The following is a 25,542-nucleotide window of genomic DNA, read 5'->3' as shown; positions in this document are numbered from 1 at the left end:
AGAAAGTTCTCTTTTTTAGCTTCACCAGAAATAAAAGTTTTGTGGGGCAAAGCACATAATTAGGTTGTTTCCTGCCTGATCTTTAAAAGATAAAACATAAATATGCTTAACAACTAAGAGGGTGACAAAAGAGTCTGAATGGAGTAGACATAAACTGTCCTAAATGAAGCAGAAGAGGTACTTTCTGGGGTTAAGCCTAACAGAGGAAAGCCAATGGGACTGGAATCTAAAGGGAAAAGTCCTAAACAGTTAGAATAAAATAAATATCATTGCATAGTTCAGCCAGGAGAAGTGGGAGCTAATCCTTACTCATTTGTTACAAAGGGAAAATCTCTATTACTCAAAGCCTACTTGCAATGGCTTAAGGGGCACTTTCTTCTAATCATGGTAGTAACTATGGGACCAACGTTGTATCCCTAGAGTTCAACAGTGGTAGTACGTGCTCAATAAATACACGCTAAATAAAGTGTTCACGTCTGATTTTTCAGCATTGGGCTGGAAATTCCAAAGACAGTCATGTGCTGGCAATGCCTTCCAAAAGAAGCTGAGGTCAATCTATGGTTCTGTCTTAAACTGTGTTAAATGGTAAGTGATTGTGTTTTTAAAGGTCAGGTTTCTTAAATAAAATAAATCAAAAACATAATGTAAAGGAGACAAAGTGGGAGCCCAGAGTCCACGGTATTTTAGGTATTCGTTAATCCATCATTTTCTTCCTCATTTCAAAACTGATTTGAAGGAGTATATAAAAAGTCATGCAATTAAAACTAATTTTTAAAATCATAATAAATAATAAAAGAGTAAACGAGGGTAGAACTCTGAGGGAAACGTAAGTATGCAACTGACACAAGGAAAAGTCATTCTGAATCATATCTTCTTTCTGTGCTATAGGTCAGAGGTTTCTTTATCCATCATAGAGCCTTATGAATTAATTCCTAGATTTCAACATGCTAAGAAACAAAATGAAAGTCAAGGGCATCTTGCTAATCTTCTCAGGGAAACAATGTGCTGTGCTTTACTGGGACCTGTGGACTAAACAAGGAGATATTGATTGTCAATAGCAAAGAAACAATCTACATTATTACCTTACCTCCAAATCACTTTTTGAGGCAATCTCCCCAGAGCTCCTGCCAGTTTGTTAGCAATGTCTTCTGACAGATACTTGACACCAGCTCCAAAAGACACCAAGACAAAGCCATGTTCATTAGCACCATTTACCCATCTTTGGAGATCCTGTAAATCAAAACATGGCAGTAAGTTTTACGAAGACCAATGTAGTTTATAATTGGTGTTATTAACAGCCCAGTTAAAAAAAAACCTTTTAAGTAATTTTCTTAAACAATTAGAAAGTAAAGAAAAGGATATGATATTTTCTTCTAAATAACTGCTTTTGTTTACAACATTTCATCTGATAATGCTAACTGAAATGAGGACATGTGGTTTATTTGGTAAGATCAATAAGTAACAAAAACAACTTAAAAATCAGTAAAGGCTTAAAATCTCAGAAAAAGGGCAAAAATTGGAAATGACAACTGATGCATGTTCAGAAAAAAATTTGTATGCAGACACAAGCAAAAGATGTGGATTAAACATATGAAAAATCAATCATACTGGCAAAAATTTGTTAATGCATCATTTACAAATTTTTGCCAGTATGAATGATTTGTGTTGAAAATCAAAGCAGTTCATTTTAAGAAATACCACCCTTACTTCATTTTATTCTATAGGCACAAGCTTGTTTTTAGTGATGTCATCCTTTGAATAAATCTTTGCCAAAGACACCCAGCTTCAGTTTCCCATAGGAAAACAAATAGAGCCACGGCACGTTGAGGAACACATTAATTCCACTGTAAGAATGACTCACTTGCTGTGCATTGATGACTCCTATGCCATAATGCAGTCATGAAAGCAGAAGCCTGACCCATTCTGTGTTCATAATGTGTAGAGTGAGCTGCCACAGTTATATCTCATAGACCCTGCAGGTCTCTAGCTCAGGAAGAGTTATTGCCATGGCTGTGTCAGCCATGCTTCTGCATTTGGCACCACTTTGTAGCATAACGTGATTTGTAGCTAAGGAGTACTGCACAATAAGAAGTATCATCACGGCCAGGCATGGTGGCTCATGCCTGTAATCCCAGCACTTTGGGAGGCCAAGGCAGGCGCATCATGAGGTCAGGAGATGGAGACTATCCTGGCTAACATGATGAAACCCCGTCTCTGCTAAAAATACAAAAAAAAAAAAAATTAGCTGGGCGTGGTGGCGGGCACCCGTATTCCCAGCTACTCGAGAGGCTGAGGCAGGAGAACCTGGGAGGCAGAGCTTGCAATGAGCCAAGATTGTGCCACTGCACTCCAGCCTGGGCGACAGAGCGAGATTCTGTCTCAAAAAAAAAAAAAAAAAAAAAAAAAGCATGGTCACAATGGCATCACTGCACAGCTTAATTAAGTATTTAATGGAACATTAAGCCTATGTTTTCCTTCCTTTCCCTTTTTCCCTTTTCTATTCATTTTATCACCTAAAGAGATCTGTATTAACTTTCTCTATTGTACTCAGCAGGGGACAGAGAGACCACATTTTGTCCCTCAAAAATTAGCGAATAATGTCACTGCATGACCGAGACTGATGACAGAAAGGAGGTACATCCTTCTAGCTACTGAATGAGTAAAATAGGCTACCATTATCTGGTAGAGAAGAAAACCTTACCAAAACATTGTATTTTCCAGGAAGCTCTACTTATAAATACAGATAATCCTTGACTTATGATTTTTCAACTTTATGATGCTGTGAAAGCGATACTCCTTCAGTAGAGACTGTACTTCAAATTTTGCATTTTGATCTTTTCCAAGGCTTGTCATATGCCTGGGACAGTGACAGTGAGCTGTAGCTCTTACTCAGCAATGTAATCATGAGGTTGAATGGCCAAAACGCAACTGTGTACTGTCTTGGCAGATGATTTTCTCCAAGTGTAGGCTAATGGAAGTGTTCTGAGTACGTTTAAGGTAGGCTAGGCTATGACATTGGTATGTTAGGTGTATTAAACACATTTTGACTTAAAATATTTTCAACTTATGATAGGTTTATCAGGACAGAACCCCATTGTAAGTCAAAGAACATATGTATATAAAAGAAATAGAGACTATATCAATTTTGAATTAAAACTTTTATATTCTGCTACATTTACCAAGTATATGTAAGATGCTGAAAATTTAAATGTTATCCATAGATTGAAAGTAATAAACAAGAGCAGAATGATTTAAAATTGTATGTACAGTCCTAAGTTAGATGTACTTAAACATAAATGCTACACAGTAAAATCATATGAATACACATGGTGTATGTAAGCACCATATATAGCCTTTACTGATACGTGAAAGAGTAGAAAAAATTATATTCATCATATTTCCTTCAGGAAAAAATCTCAGTACTTTTAGAAGATATTATTCCACTTGGCTTAGAAGGAAGAGTGGGAACCAAGGTGACATGCAAACTCCTATTTCCTGAGTTAGAGATGAAAGGCTGGAGCAGAGATAGTGAGCAAGTGGATGCCTTACTGTCCCTCAATGTAACCCCTCCCCATGATCTCTAATCTTCAGCCTAAATTCACAGAACATTTGGTGTGATGGATGCTTTATGAGAACACTGAAGGGGTTGGATTTTGGATTCGGGTGACAAGCAGGTGATTCTGGAGTCATGAACAGATGCAAGAGTCAGAAGTTGAAGCAATCTTAAATTTGCTGAACTCACGGCAAAACTTTGAAATTGGAACTTCACGATAAGAATACTGATATCTTCCAGTGGTTTGGGAGGCCCTCAGGATATCTTAGCCATATATAAACATACAGGATTTTTTGGAATTTAAGACCCAGTTATAAAAAGCAAATTTATTTAATAACAGCTCTTAGAAAACAAACTCCATGGTAAATGTGTTCAACACACACACACGCACACACACACAAATCCTAACTCCAGAAATGTAACATTTTTACAAGTAAAAGTACTTCTACTCCTGGTCAAATACCAAATTTTAAAACTGGACTAAATAATTCATTTATAATAGCAACAAAATTCATAAAGACCTAAGAATAAACCTAACAGAAATATACCAAATATACCAAATATACATGAAGAAAACATGAAAACTTTTCTAAAGGACAAAGAAGGAAGGAAATCTGAATAAATGGGGACAATGGAACATGATGACAGAGACAATCAGCTACTGATTGAAGAAAAAAATATGAGGTTCTATCACTCCTCTAGTAGAAGTCAAAGAGGGATTAAAAGTTAAATTGAATTATAATTTTTTTTTTTTTTTTTGAGACAGAGTCTCGCTCAGTCACCCAGGCTGGAGTGCAGTGGTGCGATCTCGGCTTACTGCAGGCTCCACCTCCTGGGTTCACGCCTTTCTCCTGGCTCAGCCTCCCGAGTAGCTGGGACTACAGGTGCCCCCACTACGCCCGGCTAATTTTTTGTATTTTTACTAGAGATGGGGTTTCACCGTGTTAGCCAGGATGGTCTTGATCTCCTGACCTCGTGATCTGCCCGTCTTGGCCTCCCAAAGTGCTGGGATTACAAGCGCAAGCCACCACGCCCAGCTTAAAAGTTAAATTGAATTATAATTTTAAAAAGACATTTTAAAAATCAACAAAATGATTAATAGACTGGCAGAAATATTACAATACACATAATAAAGGATTAACACTAAAATAAAATAGGGGGAATAAAACCACAAACACCAGAAAACCAGAAAGCACCCAATTCACAGAAGACAACTTAATGGCATAAACATGAAAAGAACCTTTGTTTCACATGAATAATCAGAGAAACAAATTCAAATTGTTTTCATATTGTCTATATAGTCTGTTTTCATATTGTCTATATCGACTGTCGATATTTAATATTTCATTAATATTTAATTCATTTTAAAGAATAGAACCTAGAATTTACCCTTTAGATTTTTTTTTGTAATTTTCTTGTAACTGTTTTTGTTTGTTTGCTGGAAGGATAAATGTCTTTTTTTAAATGGCCTCTGGGTTTACTGTTATTAGCAAGCTTTTCGCACTTCAAGATTATCTTTTAAATGGTCCATATTTTCTTTTCATAATTTTACAGCATCATTTCTTTAATGTTTTAATCTTTTATCCAATGAGAATTTATTCTGAAGGCAAGAGTAACAATGACATCCATCTTTATTTTTAACCAAATGGTTAGCCAGTCTTGTCAACATTAGTTATTTAATATCTCATCATCTCAATTATTTGAAATGCCACCCTCACAGTCTGTTTCTGAATTCTATTCTGTTCCAATGATCTATCCATCTCTGTGCCAATACCAAAGAGTTTTATTTTACATTTTTATATTTGCAATGTTAGATTTTATTACTTTTCATTTTGGGGATTCTGTTACTCTTATACTTAGCATATTTTTAAGGACCCATCTTTTTTGGTAACTCATCAATGGCCATTTACTACCAGTACTACTAATTCTTAAGTAAGTTATGAATATTTGTGGATAAGGTACAGAATAAGCCTTCCATTTCACTCAATACAGGAATTTAGAAATTGCATCGTCTTGTACAGTAGACCAGCACTGCATGCACATTTCTCCACTAGATGGCAGGACAGGAATGGAGCGACATCTGGGCTCAACCTGCTTACATGCCCAATCCCGGACTACCTCTATGGGTATAGGGGAAAAACTGACATCTTCAAATTGAAAAGAAAATGATCACAATAAGGGACCAAATACTGAACCAGAAATCAGCAACACTCATAGGCACTCCCCTCACTATATCAGAATGAATAATTCCATTCCTATGCAACTTAAGTAACAGATATCTATCTATAAAGTAATTTTCTTTATAGCTATAATTTTCTATGTCTTTTGAAAAGACAACCTTACAATAAAAACAATCATTTTATCTTCTTGTAGGATTAAGTCATCTGTTTGAAGTCTTTTATGGCAAAAGGTAGCATAATAAGGAAATATGGATAATATACATTCTATTTCCTATAATCAGATGCTATATGTTAAGTATTTGCATTTATTTTAATGATCGTGATCCGGATAGACACTGATTTGTTTCTAGTATTGCCAGATTTCTTATCCTAGAGTAATTATATACCAAATGCCTTGACTGGACCACAGGAAGAATGTAGTGAGGGGTGTGTTGTCCTCCCATGTCCCTCCATGTGGTGCTGTCCAGCTTAAGCCGGTAAAGCAGCCTGGCTCTGTGAGGCTGGAGATGGGGCAGAACAGAAGCTAAGCAATGTACCAGAGTCAGACTCGGGGAGCAACTACTCCCAAAGTATAAAATTTTCATTATTTTCAGGTAATGTTTTGATATTAGGGATGTCAAACAATGGAAGATGGTGAAAAAATATTCAAAGAAGTGGAAAGCAAGATCTTGAAACTTTTAAAGAAGACACTTACTGGGTAATGCCTTCTTAAAAATATACTCATCCCCCTATCCGAAAATAAACAGTTTTTTTTTACTCATTGTGGCCAATGTAAAACACATCCCAATGCAAGAAAACTGTAAGTAGCTTCTTAAAAAATGAGCTTCAGAAACAGTGCAAGAATAATTAAAAGTTGAACGGTGCAAGCCCACCTCCATCCTTGCTATCCTGGATTCTGAGGACATCAGAGTCTTTTAGACCTCTAGAGAGGATAACAGGTCTGAGTTGTGGGGACACACTAAGCTGTCATGTTTGCACTCCAGATCTCTCCTGATACCAGCCTGCAACCCAAGCCCACTCTTTTCTCTCCTCCAAGAATGGGAGCCTTGAGAAGGGGCCAGCACAGTAGAGAAACCTATAACACTGCATCCTTTGTTGGCCCCATCCATTCTGAGGAAAAGAATGCCTGGACTGTGAGAGAATCCTACACAGAGATGATAATGGGAGATGAGGGGGGTGGGTGTTGGAGTTCCTTTTCTTATTCCCAACACCAACATCAATAGGCCTCTTTTCCCATTTAATGTTTCTGATACAAAGAATGCTCTGCTTTGATCAGGTGGGTTGCAAAGAATTTCATTCTGCAAAATTTAGTAGGTAAAATGATAGTGAACATTTTGACAGCAAATGCTCTTAAAAAAATCTTGGGATATCAAATGTGATCTCTGACTACTGCTAATATAGTTAACCAAGACTTATTAAACAACAACAACAAACAACACTGAAAATATAAAGGTCACCATTCAAAATAAAAATGCACCAATCATTGTTTTCACTGATTTGTTTGGCAAGAGGCTTGCTTCAAACCTCAATTCCACAATTTGCTGTATGATCTTAATGATGCCACCTATTCTCTCTGAGGCCCAGCTTCCTCATCTCTAAAAACACTTATGATACTTTACAAGTACATTGCAGAGATTAAATGAGATTAAATATATAAAAGTGCTTTGTCAACTAAAAATTATGCTGTTCTCTTCCCTGGCCATGACACCTGATAAGTAATATACAGATTATGGACTGAAATGATATCCACATTGAGAAAAGGGGGAAAAAAAGGTCATTCTGCACCAAGATATTTTCTCTCAGTTGTATTTGTTCACTATGTTTTGGATTTTTCAGAATAAAGCTGTTTAAAATACATAAATGAAAAGTTGTACCAAAAATGTTCACATGCAGCATCAAATCTAGTTTTCAGTTTTTCAGAAAACTCAAATGATTTCCCAGATCATCTATAAGGGTATAAACTACAATTACCCTACAGAAGCAATAGAGAGATCAACGTCAAGGCAATGGTTCTATTTTTAAAATCTCAAAAGATGGCTTCAACACAGTGAAAGTTCAGGAGAATGAAATAAGCACCCAGAAGGGTGTATTCATTTCCACTGAGATTCTGCAGTATCGGTTTTTCTTCATTGTGAGCTTGATTAATTTTGCCAGTACAGTTACAATTAAAATAAGTAAGCAAAATTTGAAACCCTGATTTGACTTTGAAAAGTTAAATTTTCAAGGTTCTTAAGACCTTCAAGGAACTGAACACAAGCAGCAGGGACATCCCGAGGATATGATGATGGCAAGGTACTGAGGAGATATGGAAAGTAACCACGAGATAGAAAAAAAGGACAGAAATAATAAACGGAGGTGAAACTCTCACCAGAAAAAAAAAATCACTACGGAAATGACATCTAAATCTTTCTTATGTTACAAAAGAAAATTGATTAATGGACTTGGAAACCCACCTAATTTGCTGGGTCACTATTTGATAAATGATTATTTGATAGCCATGACCAGCTGCTATGTACCATATCTGACACTTGGGACATATCAAAGAATAAATAAACAAAATGTTCTGTCTTCAGAGAGTTTATATTTTTAATGAGGCCGTACCTACAGTAAGTAGATATGGGGAAATGAAGAGCAGATAAAGTATTGAAACCTGGCCTCAGATTCATCAGGTACCAATATTTTATCTACTCTTCACTCCCCCAAATACAGCCTGCCTTGGGTGCCTGAAACTTCCCCCTCAGGTCACAGTTATTTACCAAGATCACAACAAAGTAGCTCCTCTATTGTTCTCCCATGTGAGACCTGTTCTTTCAACAGGGCACCTACCACACTTCTTGTAGCATGTGAGTTTATTCACAAGACTTTTCTTCTCCTAGGTGTAAGATGCAGTAGGTGCTCAGTACTTATTTCTTTTAATAAATCAAGAAAGCTAATAGTAATCTAAGTCTTTGAAAGGATAAACAGCAAGTACACTGCTTTATTTTGCCATTCGGTTAACAGGATAAATAACACTGTCTTTTCCCTAGAACTTAAAACAAATTATTGAGCACTTTAAAGAAATGTCTCCTTTCAAAAATCAAGCTTAGCTACTAAATTATGTGACCTACATAAACAAAAGAAAGGCAGTCTTGCTAGCTAATCTGTCTGCCTTTCTTTCCAGAAAAAAAACAAAACAAAAAGAAAACACCCAATTTTTTTCATGATAATCAGTATTATGCCATAAAGACACAGAGACTGATGAGAAATATTTACATAGCTTCCAATTCTGACTACCAAGTAAAATTAGTAATGTGACAGCAAAGAAGTCTTGTACATAACACCTTAATCAAACGATTAAAGTGGACATCATCAATAATGAAGCAAGTCAAAATCACGTACCACCTAACCAGATGCAACATGCAGAATATAGCATCCCTTCTGTGATATTCCTGTAAGGATGCAAAACCTGAATCCAATTATGAGGAACAAATGATAAACCCAAATTGAGGGACATTCTATACAACAGGCCGATATCCTTCAACAACATCAAAATAATGAGAATCTAAGAAACACTGAATAAGTGTTCAAGAAGAAGGAGCCTAAAGACATAGCAAATAAAGGCCACTGATAATTCTGAACTGGATCCTTTCCTTATTAAGGACATTATTAGTGGCTCTCACAAAACTTCATTGAGGTGTAAAACTTAGATGGTAGTAATACATCATTGTTAATTTCCTTATTTTTATGGTTTGTATCGTGATTATGCAGAAAAATGCCCTCGTGTGCACAAAATATATATCAATGTTTTGGAGGGTGACAGGGTATCATATAGAAATCTTATTGTCAGATGGTTCTGGTAAAAAAAATAACTTTGAACTGAGTTTGCAAATTTCCTGCAGACTTAATATTGTTTTAAAAATAATGTATTTGGGGATTGTTATATTACAAAAGAAAAATTAAATAAAAAAAGACAGCTTTCAATTTAACAATTCCACATGAGAAACATGGTTTACTATCAACAAGCATTACCACCAAGTAACAAACACCACCACCTAGAATAAGCCCCGTAACCAATAATCTTTGTTTCAAAACAACTTATGTGGACTTCTTTTTGTCTCTAAAAGCTTCCCCTTACTCCAAACCCCTCACAGATGCATCCATGGTCTGCAACAGCATGCATATCCAGCATTGCAGACCCTTGCTATTCCCAAATGAACTGTTTTAGAGAAAAAACACACAAAACAAACAAAAACAAATATCCCAGGATTCTGGATGATGCAAACTAAATAAATAAAAGTTTATTGTGGAAAAATCTAGATAATCGATTAATTTTAATTTTTAAATTTAAACTTCCCTCCATCAATTTCAGCAGCTAAATAACATAATAAGCTGCAAATTACTTTACAAAAAAAAAAAAAACTAGGTACCGGGAATTGGTAAGTGGTCTATTTTGTAAAAACAATGTAGGGAAATATAAATTATCAGTCATACTTGAAAATTATAAAGCCATTGCAAAAGACATAGGAATTATATATTCCCATAAACAGCTAAATTAGTATTTCCAGTCCCACATGTGTTTTCAGAAAGTCCCCATCAAGAGGTGCTACGTCCACACTGTATAAACTTGGGCAGGTAAGCTTTGGCTGACTCGTGACTTCTCTGGTCAACTGATTACAGAAGAAGTAATCCTATGTGAGTTCTAAGGTTAGATCATAACAAAAGATACACTTGACACCTACTTCTCTCTCTCTTGCAAAACGCACCCTTCTTTTCCAAACACTACGCCATATCAGTAAAGAAGGCAACATGAAGACAAGGGAAGGTGTTGTAGCTACTAGCTCAACTAAAGTCTCAGCCAACAGCTAATTTTAACTGCCAAACATGAGACTGAACAAGCCTGAGGATGATTCCAGCCTCTAGCTCTCAAGTGTTCTAGCTGATTCCCCAGACAGTATAGAGCACAGAAAAGTTGTTCCTGCTATTCTGTCTGAATTCCTCACCTGTAGGTATAATAGGTGGTTGCTTAAACGTTACTAGGGTAGATTTTGCAGCTCTAGGGGCTGAAATGTCTCTAATGCATCTTCATTTGGTTTCTTTCTCAAGAGTCATAAATGGAATCTGAAAAACAGCACTAAGAGATCCACATGAGGTCCCTAACATTTTTTTTTTCTCATAAAGATCAGGGAGAATAGAATATAACCAACAGTCACTGAATACCTACTTTGTGACTTTAAACACATTAAGTTATCTCTTCTAAGAAAATACGAGAGTGGATAAAGTTGAGGCCAATAATACCAAATAACCTACTTCTAATCCATTAACCTGTGGTCTTCATTAATACTCCGACAAAGAAAATGTAATACTTACTACATTTCCAAATTAATTTCCAAAATAATTCTGGTAGCTATATTCCCTTTTGAAGTCCACTGATATTACCAACAAAGACAGAGTGCAGTGCAGATCTTGTTTAACCTGCATGCATATTGATTTCATCAATAATTCAATATCAGTTAACAAACTTTTGCTGGTCACCTTCTATGTGCCAGGCACCAGGTGTCAGGAATATAAGAGAGCAAGATATGGTTTCCTCCTCAGAAGTTCATAGTCCATTTCAGATTCATGAGCTTCATTAACAGCACATTAATACTGCCTCTGCCCTACTTCCTCCCTGAAGACTGGGGAAATAAAGAGCCTGAAAATAAATAATAAATTTTCCAAAAATGCACTTATATTAAATCTCTGTAAATTGTAGCCCAGTTTTCTCTTGATTTCAGAGTTGAATTTCTAAAGGAACAGTTTAGTGACAGGCAATTAAAGGTTGCACACCAACATTTCCAAACCAATTAGAAATACATTTATAGTCAGTTAAATTATATGTCAAAAATTCATTGGCAACTAAAGAATCCCTTCTTAAAGAAAATTTCTCTTTTTCTAATGTAATACTGATATTTAGCATTTCTAGATTATACATCTATACAGAGAAAGACAGTAAGTGCAGGATTTGGCTAAAACAGGTCAAATTCACATAATCTCCAGGGTAAATCACTCAAATAGATCCTTCCACGTCAATGACAATATCAAAGTATACTTGAGTCAGCTTCTCTTAAATGCCTAATGTAGTATGTATAAAGCTAGGCAAAGACCACAATATGCAATAAGGTCATATCCTATGACTATAACGTCATGGATATTTTCATTAGCTCTAGTGTTTCTGTCTTATGAGCATGAATAGCATATATATTCAAGGGAAGAGAAGTCTTTAACTTTTATGGGGTAAGTGATTATATAGACTAGAAAACTAGGAACTTGATCACCCTTTCTCCTTCATCTTACTCCCCACTTTTCATAATCTATTTATACAACTATTCAGGAAGTAAACTCATTTGCAACAAAGTCAATGATCCAGAATGGTATGGGCAATGGTACATTAATCCTGGGATGAGTGACTTGGTCATCTCAAGGAAAGATTTTGTACCTTGGGCAGAAGCATGTAGAGCCATGATACAGTGCCTTCTAGACTGTGTACTCTTCCATGTACTACCTTACATAAAAACAATTTAAAAATAAATCTTATTATTTTCCTGCATAAACAATGAGATCAGAATAAGATAAAAATCCTAACTGGACCCAGCAAAGACTCCAACGTTAGAATAAACATCAGTTATCAAACATAGCTATTTGGGGTTGCTATGACCCTCAGCCTCCCCTAAAGGAATTGACCTGCCAAGAGCACTCTTTCATCTCATATTCTATACAGCCAATTCTGTGGAACTAAAATTTGGATTTATGTGCTCTTCTAATCCTTCAATACCATGACTTCTTTCTATTAATACAATTTATCACTATGCTCACAGAGAAGTCTGTAATAGAGGTATGTCTTTGAATAAGCAGCCCAAAATGTACTTTCTCACCAATTTCTTTTTATCTTAACTCCTAGACCCATCGTAAAAGTGCACTTCCCAATGCCAACCAGTTTATTTTAAAAGTCCTATTAAAATACTCTCCACTCAATGCCAATGCTCAAGTTCTCTACACTAGTTACTTAAAAAAAAAAAATACCCATGAGAAAAATCTTGAAATTTTCATTGGTCCAACTACCAGCTGACATCCAAGGTCCTTCTGTTTCTTACTTCCTACTTTGATCAACACTACATGGTTCTACATTCCCTTAGCTTATCCCATCCCTGACCACTCTGGTGACTTTATTCTCTCTGATTTCCTTTGTTAGAAGTACTTCCATCTATTGAAATTCAACAGGTCCTTCAAGCTCAGCTCAAATGCTAACTTCAACAGATCCTTCCAGGTCAGTTGAAATGTCACTTACTATATCAATTCATGTCTAATTATGCCAAATTTAAGAATTTATCTTCTTTGAGAGTACTTTATAGCTTCTTTGGTTCTGTTCATATTTGAACGTGTGATAAAATTATTTGTATACATATGTCATTTTTTTTGCAGACTATAAATTCCTTTAATTTCAAGGCATCCCAAATAGTGTATTCCCCATAATTTGTGTACACTCAATAGCCATCTGATAGCTTATAATTTTCATTGTTTGCTAAATCAAATCCATAAAAAATCCATCAACTCATAAGAGTTTATTCCAATAACTCATTTGTAAATCTTTTCAGAAATCTATGCACATTTTCCCAAAATGTTATTGTTATACATGATAATTTAGGATAAAGTTACACTTCAGTATTTCAGGTATATTTTGGATTAATGATTACTTCAAAAGACTTCTGGAAGATAACTTAAGGTCCTGGGTACCACAAATTAATATTCTCTACTTCTAATCCTGGGTGTCAGAGAATGACAGATTCTCTGCATATGCTCAACAGTGAGCATGTTAAAGAGCTTATGAATCTAAGATATGTTTGTAACAGAGAGGGCAGGAGGAAAACCCTTATCAGTGTATTTCAGCAAGAAGGCAGAAGTGGTGTATATATGGAAAACTAGTTTGTTCTTGCTTTTAATCTTGAAATTGCCTTAAATTTCACATAAAATTAAAATGAGATGTGAGACTTCTATATTTATAAAAGAGAAACATGTATAAAGAAAAAAGCTTAAGTAATGCTTACTAGAAAAGAACACTTGAAGTATTCCCAATTGTGGAAAAATGGAAAGAGCCAATTGTAACTTGTCAAGTCTTTTCAAGTCAAACTGCATATTTTCTTGGTATACTTTATTTTACTATGTAACTTCACAGGAAAATCAGTAAGAGGCACTACTCAATAGAATGAAAATTGAAAAAAATGGGGAAGTAATTTTTCCCCGCTAAATTAACAGCTACAAGGAAAAACTATGCTGGCAAAGGTCTCAAATATCTTGTCAAGTTCTAAAAACCTGAGTCTAAGATTAGGCAATTGGAGAACACAAGTACAGAAGGAATGTTAAGTAAAGTAGAGATAAGATCTTTCCAGGATCAATCAAGGAGTTTTTGAAAAGGTGAGTTTCAGGTAGGAAAGTCTATATCAGAGACAGGAAATGGCAGGATGAAAAAGGACGTTTTGGGCAATGGAAATGACATGTTCTATGAAAAAAAAGGTGTTGCAGGATAGAAGAAAAACTTGCATATCTGCAGAATCAAAACCTTTGTATGAAAAAGCAAGAAAGAAATATATCAGTGAAAGAGTAGGCGCAAAAGTTTTGTTTTTGTTTTGTTTTGTTGTTGTTGTTTTTAAACAAAGCCCTGAATTTATGAGTTCTTCTGGATTCCTGTAACCTGAAGACTGATTGTGACAAACTGAATATGCCACAAAATAGATTAAAAACCAATGACCAAAAGTCAGAAACATCCCCAGGAAAACAATTCTTTCTAAGGAATGGGAAATCGTAGTCATAATATTGGACTAAGTATCTCATAAAATATAAGAATACATATATTACACTTTAATTAAAAATTGACAAATCAACTTTAATATATTTGTTAGTTGTAGTAATAGACTGCTTCAAAAGATATGAGGCTTTAAAAAATAGCTCACACCCACTTATGGCTAGTGTTCCATTATTGGAATGCTACGCATGTGGGAGTTATTTATATCCTACTGCTCAAGTCATCACCAAGTTCTGATTTTCCAATCATGCAAAAATTCAAAAAATTGCAACCTCCGGCATAAATGGGTTAAATAGATACAAATGTGGAAAAATTCTTTAATAAGTGCTATTTGCAAAACGTTCCAGGAAAATAACATGCAGATAAGATGCTAGGAAAAGGTCTCCAAGGCAAGCCAATTGCCAGGCATTCTGAAATAATGCAACTCCAAAGGCAACAAATGTGACTACACAGCTGGAGTCACCCCAAAAGATTTAGCACCTGAGGAGAGGAGAATCAATGATCCTAATACACTTCAAGTGCTCAGGGCAATTGCAGAATCGCCATGTGAGCTCAGGGTGGGTAAAATCTCTGCATACCAATGAAAGTGGTTAAAAAACCCACTGATCCAAAACATTGCTGCTTTTAATTAGCAGCTCACATATAATTTTATATCAGTGTTTATTGAATTTAAATAATCACATAAAAATCAGTACTTCTCAAAGTGAAAAAACACAAAAGTGTACCAAGGAGTTAATACTATAAAGACATAAGATGAAATTTTAATTTTAATTCATAAAGTTTAAGGGTTTTTTTTTAAAATAAGAAAACAAACATAGGCAGATCATTGTGGAAGACATTTCCTTAGTAACAACTTCCAACTTTTAGCTGGGCATACTGCAGCCCAGCTAAAGACTACATTTTCTAGTCTTAGCTGAATGTTAAGTGTGGACACATAGCTAGCCAATGTTCTGGTCAATGAGATGTAACAAAAATGCACCATTTGATGGCTAGAATGCAGCAGCCAAGCAGCCATCTTGACCGTGGGGTTGAGGGTTGCACAGGAGGATGGTAGAGCAGAGTGTTGAAGGAGCTTGGGTCCCTACTGATTCTTAGCACTGTCATACCACCCTGGACTGCTTATCTCAGAACTTCCTTTATGTGACACAAAAATAAACTTCCACTGTGTATAGCTACTTAATTTTTTTCAATTATGTGTGTTAAAACATAATCTTAATTGATGCAACCACAAAGAAGAATACAAAACAGGAGACTTCAAATAAATCAATAAATGTTCACGCTTCTGATTGACTGTAAATATGGCTAGGCCAGTATCACTCAAATAGGCAAACTGATTCCTCTGTGGTGTGCAGGTTTGAGAAGGACTGCAATGTAAATTATTAGTATAATACTAATCTCTGTGTCATTTGAGTTGCTTTAAAACTAGAATACTCTACCCACACTACATTGGCAACCTCTAGTACCCTAGGGATCAGAAATTACATATCCAATATGCAATCCAATATTATCCCCAGCATCATTAATTTTAAAGAAAAGCTAAAATCATATTGCATTAGTAATTTATTTTCCAGCTGAAGAAACTGAAGCAAGATATTAACTGCTAGGAGGTAATCAGAAGCAGAGTTAGAATTAAGCTCCAGTTCTATGTTCTAGTCCAGTGCCCTCCATCCTAAAATATTAGCATGGCCTTATTATACTCTGTGAAATAATCTAGGCTATTTAAAGTTCCTCAGAAGGATAAAGTTAATAAATTGAAGCAATTCATATGTTTTTACAAATTTGCTCAATGGTAAGAAATTATGTTATATTATATTACCCAAAGTTACATTTCTTTTTCTTCCCTTATGCCATATATTTGAAGGGACAAACAATGACATACATAAAGAAATCTTAACCAATTTCGCAACTGGTAAACACTTTGTAGTTGCTGGTCATTCTTTTCTTTCCTTTAAAAGAATTTGTTTTATTGCATAGGCATTAATCTACCCTAAGCTCTGCAACTGAAGTTTTAAAAACATGTCAACAGCTTGTTCCTCATAAATATATTCTTATTTAATTATAATCCATGACAAAATTGAAATAAATTATATATACCTGAAGTCTCATTTTTGTGCCATAATGGCAAGATTTAAAAAATAATGCCTTTCCCCAAAACTATTACAATACAGCCTAAATACCATTCGTTAAGTATCCTGAATCTGATTTGACTAAAAAAAAAATAAATAACAGATTTTCTGTGTGTCTGAGATCACATATTAATGATACTACTGAACATACATGCTCATGCTCACAGCATTTACAACCCCTCCTTCATCACCACAGGCAAGAAGTGCATACTGCTCATTTCTCATATGCTTTTGAGTATTAATAAAGCACATAAATGTTATCACATACTGATCTGCTCGGAGTAAGCTGAAATATGTTGGAATGGCATTCTATCCTATACAATGAAGAGAAATAAAGGGAATCAAAACAAGGAATCTTTTATTATATATGAAAAGTCAACTAGGCAAAGGACCTCAGAAGGCAGGCTGAATTAAGTGGATTTTAGAGTCTTCAGGAAATAAGAAAATCTCTCTGGCAAACAGTGCACCGAACTGACATCCACTAAACATAAAAATAAGCAAGAACACGACATTGTCCATGAATTGGAATATCTATCTATGTTCACAAAATTTCTTCCACAGTTATGTCAATTAACCATCAAGAACAAGGACAAAGCAATAAGAGGATATAAGGGACAGAGGCAAGGTGATGCCTAAGAGCCAGCAGCCTGAGTTCAAATTCTGTCTTCTGCCCCTCACTGGCTGTGTAATCTTTGCAAATTCCAGTACCCTAGAGTCACTTAGCCTCCTTGGACCTCATGCTCCTAATCTGAAAATGGAGATACAAGCAGTCCTTACCTTCTAGGGATATTATGAGTCTTGAAAGAGTTAATTCTGGTGGCTCATGCCTGTAATCCCAACACTTTGGGAGACTGAGGTGGACTGATCATTTGAGATCAAGAGTTCGAGACCAGTCTGGCCAATGTGGTGAAACCCCACCTCTACTAAAAATACAAAAAAATTAGCTGGGCATGGTGGCAGCTGAGTAGTCCCAGCTACTCAGGAGGCTGAGGCAGGAGAATCGTTTGAACCTGGGAGACTGAGGCTGCAGTGAGCTGAGATAGTGCCACTGCACTCCAGCCTGGGTGACAGAGTGAGACACACACACACACACACACACACACACACACACACACACAAAAGAGCTAATTCATGTAAATTGTTTAGAATGGTAACTGGTATATAAAAGCATTCAACGAGCATTGGCTATTATTATTTAACTGTCACTGTAAGTAATGACATAAAAGAAAATCAGAAATTATTACTATAGATCCTCAGGAAGGAAGCAGTTGACATCTTTTATAACATCTCAGGCAATACTACTGGAGACTACTTACAAATTAAAGTTATAATTGATATATTTTATAAAATCTCTACAGGTGTCAATATGACTTTCTAAAAAGAATAAATTATTTACCACTGAAATTGTCAATCTGTTTCTAGTTGTGTATACTTCTACAAACAGAATCAAACTGCTTTAGAATGAAGAGTTCAGACTAAATCCCAGTGACGGAAACATGCTTCTTTCCCTAGATCAATAGTCATGTTTCTGAATTCCAAAAGATTTAGCTCTGTCTCAATGTCTGAAACTTCACAAAAGCCTGTCCCCAGTGATTGTGGAAGTGCATTTCTGCAGGACTATGACTCCAACATGAACGTGGCAGTGGCCTCAGCAATTTGACGAAATTGAAACAAAAAATATTGTCATTTCTAGGCATATAAAAAAACACTACATCATAATCATGAATTATTAGCATCACGTAGCATGGAAATCTATTTCAAGAGACTTGCCAATTTGCTTTCTCATCTCTGGTTTTGTGAGAGAATTAGAACTAATGCCCTATCCAAGGTGTCCATTGTGTACAATGAATTAACTTCTCTTGAATGCATCTGGAAATGGTACTATCTCTGTGTCTTTCTGCAGGGCTTAATTCTCCTGTGAAACCCCAGTAGTGAAATGCTACTTTTGGAAAATAATTTTTTTCATTAAAACAGAAATTATGCCCATGATACTCTTGATGATTATTATCATAATGATGACAACTTCACTGTTTATCACATTGTTTCTATGACATTAAGGCTGAAGTGTTTTATTATGCATATATATATAGATAGATATAGATATATGTATGTGTATACAGATATATATATATAATGTTCATCTGATATACCTTAAATTAGCAGCTTTTTTTCACATTGAATTTCAAACAAATAGTTTATGTTGCTCTTTTGTTCAAATAAAGATATCTGATTCGGGGTTCTTTTAATTGGCAATGAAAACAAACTAGAATTTTTTCCCTGAAAGGCACTTTTATTTTGTCACTAATCAATCCTGTGGAAGTTTTTCTTTAAGTATCATATCAGACATAAATCTTGCAAAACAGTATATCTAAGTATATCTCCTGAGCTAATTCACTTTGAAAGATCAATAAATAGATACTCTGCAATACTTCTTATTACATATACTACATAATATGGAAAAAGATATTGTGTCTCTGTGCAGTTATCTATTTAATTGCTTACACCTGACTTCCTGCTTAAAAATGTACATTATTGCTTCATTCTCTCTTCTGTCCCTTCAACCTAGACAAGCTCTATCTCACAGTATGCACTCAATAAACATTTGCTAAATCAACAGAGTCCTGAAATGTGTAAAATCTACCTATTTCACTCATCTATCCCTATACAACTCAGATAAATAGAAGCCATACATGTGTATCATATCAAGGCACAAATCTAACAAATCTAGCCTTTGTGAAATTGTCTTTTCCCAGATGACATGTCAACTTCAGGTCATTGGTATATATTCGATGACTACTTCTTTAGTATAAGCAGGTTTTTCTATGATGACCATAAGAGAATTTTCCTTCTTGTCTCTATTTCTATTTTCATCTTGTATAAAATATTAGAAATGTTAGTACACAGTTACCATTTGTGGTATTTTTCTAACAATGTGATATAGAAGCACAAAAAAATTATGTGTAATATGGCGTGATGAAAAAAAATTAACTCTATAGTGTCCAAAAACAGTGGTTAGAAATACAGGCATTCAAAAAGACCTGAGCTTGATATCTCGCTATGCAACTTGAATGATATTACTCATCTTCTCTTACCTGATAAGGAAAATGGGGTTGTCAATACTTCTTACACCTCACAGGATATCATGAGGATAAAATGAAATAGTACATGTAAAGAACTCAACACTACACTTCTTCATGGTAAGCACTCACCAACCAATCACCACTGGGATTGTTTTAAAGAGAACTTGGTAGTGAAACTCTTGATGCTTATCCTCATTCATGTTCCCATGGCTTGCTAACAACTTTTAACCAACATTTGGATTTGTTAATTTTTTTGCTCATTGAATGTTCTTCAACATAAACACAGCCTGAATTCCCCCTCAAAGTTTCCTTATATTTTCCAAACCTTGAAGATAGTTAGGAAGTCTGTCTGTCTGTGAACTGCATGTGTAGAGTGTTATAATTAATTATAGTAGAAGAATGTAGCAGAATTAATTATAGTAGAAGAAGCTGAAAGTAGCTTTAAGGAGCTAATAACCAGATTAGGAATATTAAGAGATAAAGATTTGAATGTATAACTACATGTGAAAGTAGTGCCTAAGAATGATAACTTAAGAGGCAAGTGGGCCACTTTCAGCTGTAGAGGGACCATGCAGAGATGTATGTTGACAACTCCATGCTCAACACACCCTGAAGATATGAGACACTCAATAAGCATTAACTGAAAGAGATGAAGGATAGGTGGGATTTTAATAGGCATAAAGCAAGGGATAGAACATTTTAGGCAGCAAAAGGCTTGAAAGGCATAGATCACAAATTATAAATTGTATCAATTCATCCATTCAGTGTATGATTATGAAAGGACTATAATATACCAGCCTCAGGGAGACAATGAGTGCCTACCTCAAGAGGTCCAAATGAGGGGCCAAGAACTCATCACAGTCCAAGCAGGGAAAGGTGAGTAAAAGAATCATTGCAATTCAATGTGATATGCTAAAATAGGTTATGGGATTCAGATAAAAACATCAAAGGGTCCAGGAAGCCTTCCAAATGAAGTGATGTTAAAAATGGGAAACAGATCAGTTTACCTGAAGTGAATAACTGTGAGGCATAAAATGAGAAGGATACCAATGAACAGGTAGGTCTGACTGCCAGCATCAGATATTCCTAATCTGGTTATTAGCTCCTTAAACCTACTTTCAGCTTCTTCTACTATAATTAATTATAGCACTCTACACATGCAATTCACAGACAGACTTCCTAACCATCTTCAAGGTTTGAAAAATATAAGGAAACTTTGAGAGGGAATTCAGGCTGTGTTTATCATCATTTACACATGGGGCCCCAAAAGAACTATTTCTCAAGAGAGAAATGGCATAACAAGTGCTGTGTTATTTGCAGATTATTCAGTCACTGTTTTCAGTGTAGATTAGATTCAGAGAAGAAAGGCACCATGGCTGAAGGGTAAAGCCTGGAAAACAGGGTAGTAGGCGCTGCAATTGTTCACACGCGAGGTCACAGCAATTTGCAGAAAATGGGAGTAGAAATAAAATGGAACAGAAAAATATAGATGACATTTCTAAGGAGGAACCACCAGTATTTGTTGAAACCAGAAAGAAAGAAGCATTGAGAGTTTGAGAAATGTGTATTTCATGTTTGATGTGTTGTGGCTTTTAAGGGATCCAAATAGCATATTTAAAAAAAATGCCTATGTTAGCCAAAGTGATTCCCTTTCTCTAACTCTTATGTAATATGCTTAGTGTCTTAGTTTTTCCACCACCCGAGAAACTGACGTAAAAACTACAAATGCATTTATTTGTCCAACAGATTCACTGAGTACCTACTGTGCATAATGCCAAATACATACTGTGCTCAGCACTATCAGAAGGAAATACAGTTGGAGTGATTTATCTTTTGTTTGTGAAATACGATCTAAAACAATGCCCTGAAGCTATTTAAAGGCTAACTAGTATTAGCTTCACTCAGAAAAATGTGATAATATAACATTTTTTCTACTCCCCATAAGTTTCTCTTTATCAGTACCAAATGGAAAAGCACAAAACAAGAACAACTTCTGGTTACTATATGGCTCAGTGCTATTTTTTTAAAGGACAGTCCTGCCTAGTTATTAGTCCCAACTGTAATTCAAGTGGCTTATTTAGATGCACTATCATTCTCCAAACCTGTGTAACTATTAAAATTTAAACTTCTGTTTATAGTATTTCTTTCTGTTCTCCTGAATATGACTGCCTAATTACCCAGAAGCCACTGCCATTGACCCGCATCCAGACATTGTTTTTATAACTTAATACAAACAAAAAAGTCAGAGAGTATGTGACTGTGCATCTTAAGTCCTGGGCACTACTGTTTCATAGTTTTTACCTTGGACCTTCACCTACAATTATACAAACTAAAACAACATTAAAATAATAAGAACCAAAAAAGCCTTTGTTCTTCTTTCAAATATCTAAAAAAGCTATGTCCCATTGTGGACAAAAATAATCCTTTAAAGGAGTAGTTGTTTCTAATTTTGTTCTGATTGAGGTATGATACTAATCAGAGATCACATAGCTGATCTCAGAGACCCGTAGATAATAATTCACAAAATAAAAATACCATATTCTGCATTAAAAAGAATTTTTCTAAAATATTGTCATTAAACAATTCCACCCTATTTATTTTCTATCACTTTCCCCTTAAGGGCCTTTAAAACAACAATTTTTTTGAAATACATTTTTCTCATACACCAAAAGAAAGCCAAATGACAAGCGAACAAATCCTATTGCTTACAAACTAAAACAGCTACAAGAAAGATGAAATAAATAAAATGAGCTTTGATTTACTGCAGTGATGAGTGCTAGTTTATTCAGCTGTCCATGCTGGGTGATTCAATATACAGCTGCTCATTCAAGTGAAAATATAGGAGGATTCAGGAAGCAAAATAGTCACAGCCTGAGAAGTTAGTTGGTAAAAAATATCAGGTTTAGCTGAGCAGTCTCATATTGGAAGAACACATCAATAAAACTCTACCCCCAAAAATTGTAATCATATGTTAATCTTGCTACAAGCTAAGTAATATCTACTGCTCATTGAGGGCCTAATATGTGCTGAGCATGGCAGAAAATGGTGCTTTCTCACTTTATTATCCCATTTAAACTGCAAAACAACACTATAAAATAGATTGTTTCCCTTAAAAATGAGAACAGAAGACTCAGAAAGTCCCACTATCTCAAAGTTATAAATCGCTAAAAAAAAAAAAAGTCAACAAAGGTTAATATACGTTGAAAAAGCTCATCATCTTTCAGCTACACGTTGCTGCATCTGACCTTACAATTCTATTACATACATAAGGGTCCTGTTAACAATTTTAACAAGAGGGGGCTGTTAAGCATCTAGGTAGCACTAATTCCCATCTCAACTACTTTACAAGGATAATAAGCCCCCTTTCCTCTTTTTATTGATATTTATTTATATCCCTTTAATGTAAATTTCCAACTTATAAACTATTGCATGTCATCTTGTAACATCTCAAATTCACTTTTGAAACTATCAGTCACGTTGATTTTATTTTCAGTACACAGCTATATCGAAAAATATAATGTCTACCAACTTTTCCTTTTTCTGTCAAAGTGTAAAAGAAAATGAGAAGATTAATTCAGGCAATAAAGAAATTTTGATCTTATAATTTATTCAAGTTTGTTTCTGTTTCAGGTTCCAAAAATCTAATAAATTTTTTTTCTGTTCCATTCTCCTCTCTCATTTTTCTCCAGTTTACTACAGTGGTTTACTACATGCGTTACTACAGTCACTTTACTACAATGGTTAATCTCTCGCTTTATGAATCAATAAATATCATCAATAGATTAGAGGTCTTCATATCACTGTAACCCTGGCCAGATAAACGTATATGAATAAACCTGTGTGTAGCATCCAGCATCCATTAGGGTTTACAGACATCACAGTTTTTAAAAAACTAACATATTATGAAAACTTTCTAGGTCTAACATTTTAAATTATGAAATAACTCTCTCATAGCTTCCGTGAATTGGAGTCTATGATTGGGTCATTCAGGGCAGTTACCAAACTCAAATTTAATATAATCAAAATTCCAAGTATTGCTTTGATTGTGGGAATAAAAACAAAGTGAGACTGAACAAAGAGGAACAGATTTCTCCCACGGATGAAAGGGAAGGAACAAGCTCCTAATGATGCTCTTATTTTAGGGTAACCTTGTCTATGAAGACAGTAATGCCACCAATAGTAGAGCTTTTGTGGTTCTTTTAGCAGCAATTGATTATCAGTTGATAAAGATTCATTACAAATTATTAATTCAGGCTTTAGCTTTAGCCTTTCTTAAGGCTATTAATTTTAACTATTACATTTAGATATTGCCTGCCAGCTTTTTTTGAACACAGCACATGCAAAAGTTTAGTAGAACTTCTCCACAGAAATACTCTATGACCGATAACAATGACTAAAATGCCACAAAGATCAGAGATTCACATAAGGTAAGACTAGCCTGTCCTTTTGGTGATATTTTCTAAGATAGGTCCTGATATGGTTTGGCTGTGTCCCCACCCAAATCTCACCTTGAATTCTCATGTGTTATGAGAAGGACCTGGTGGGAGGTAATTGAATCATGGGGGCAAGTCTTTCCCGTGCTGTTCTCATGATAGTGAATAAGTCTCACAAGATCTGATGATTTTTAAAACAGGAGTTTTTCTGCACAATCTCTCTCTTTGCCTGCCACCATTCACGTAAGATGTGACTTGCCCCTCTTTGCCTTCCCCCATGGTTGTGAGGTTTCCCCAGCCAAATGGAACTGTGGGCTCTCCATTAAACCACTTTCCTTTGTAAACAGCCTAGTCTCAGGTATGTCTTTATCAACAGTGTGAAAACGAACTAATACAGGTGCTTTGGTGAGATCTCCTAGCATATGTCTTTGAATTAAATAAAATCCAGCTACCTTAGGGTATATCATACATATTTTTTAACTTTAACACTTAAAAAAATCTCTTACTTTATTTTGGATGGCAGCTAGGGCCTACTTGAGTCAATAGCTATAAATGTATTCCTCCTGGAAAATATAATAGAAGTAGAAACCTGAGAAACTTTTTTCTTCTAATAAACATATTTTTACATGAAACTATCAATCTATAAGATCTTAACAGTAAAAAGGGAAATGCACTAAATATGACACTAAACTGAAGTCAACAATTGATGTTCCCTGCACCCAATAAGGCATCCATCATCCTGATTCCAGTTCATTGCTTTCATATGATCCCCTTCTCCTCCAGGCAAGCTCTGTTTCAGGAAGACAACACTAGGCAACTAAGGAGAAGTAGGTTTACTGTGTGCCAAGTACTTAACACAATTTATTTTGTTTATTGTTTTACATTTTTATTTTGTTTATTGTTTTACATTTCATGGATAAGTAGAAGTTCTGAGAAATTAAATCATTTTCCCAATGACTTAAAACTAGTAATAGTAAACCCAGGATTACAACACGGGTTTGCCTTGTGTTAAAACCTGTGCTCATTCTAGTACCAACCAACCTCCTTAGGTCATCTCAAAGATTGTTTCCAAAAGGCACCATGCTCAGTCATTATGGAAAAGTCAAGAGACAATAAAAGAAGAAAAGGCAAAGCAAAGTAATGGGAAAGATTACAAAACACAGATTCTTCATTACAAATTAACTAAAGGCCAGTAAGGCTACCTTTCATGGCACCACTTTCTGGATACATAATCCCATTCCAACTCTTGGCTTCAACTACGCCTAGGTTTAATGAGAATGTGAATGTTCTTATGTTAAACAAGAGAACCAGGGACATCAGAACACCTAGAAGATGAGGCTTGTAGTGGCAGGTTC

The 25,542-nt window shown here is 35.3% G+C and overlaps 1 protein-coding gene across 2 annotated transcripts in view; it reads right to left on the bottom strand.

The window, feature by feature from the left end:
* The window catches only part of UGT8 (UDP glycosyltransferase 8), an 85,781-nt gene that overhangs the window by 12,618 nt on the left and 47,621 nt on the right, over positions 1 to 25,542 (bottom strand). For both annotated transcript variants that reach the window (XM_008955427.5, XM_055111776.3), the window contains exon 3: positions 1,088 to 1,230. In XM_008955427.5, the coding sequence (XP_008953675.1) occupies positions 1,088 to 1,230 (143 nt within the window). The remainder of the gene's footprint in view (positions 1 to 1,087; positions 1,231 to 25,542) is intronic.

Source organism: Pan paniscus, chromosome 3, assembly GCF_029289425.2.
Source record: "Pan paniscus chromosome 3, NHGRI_mPanPan1-v2.0_pri, whole genome shotgun sequence".
Taxonomy (NCBI): Eukaryota; Metazoa; Chordata; class Mammalia; order Primates; family Hominidae; genus Pan; species Pan paniscus.
The sequence above is the reverse complement of the archived record's forward strand: the minus strand, read 5'-3'. Positions and strand labels throughout refer to the sequence as shown.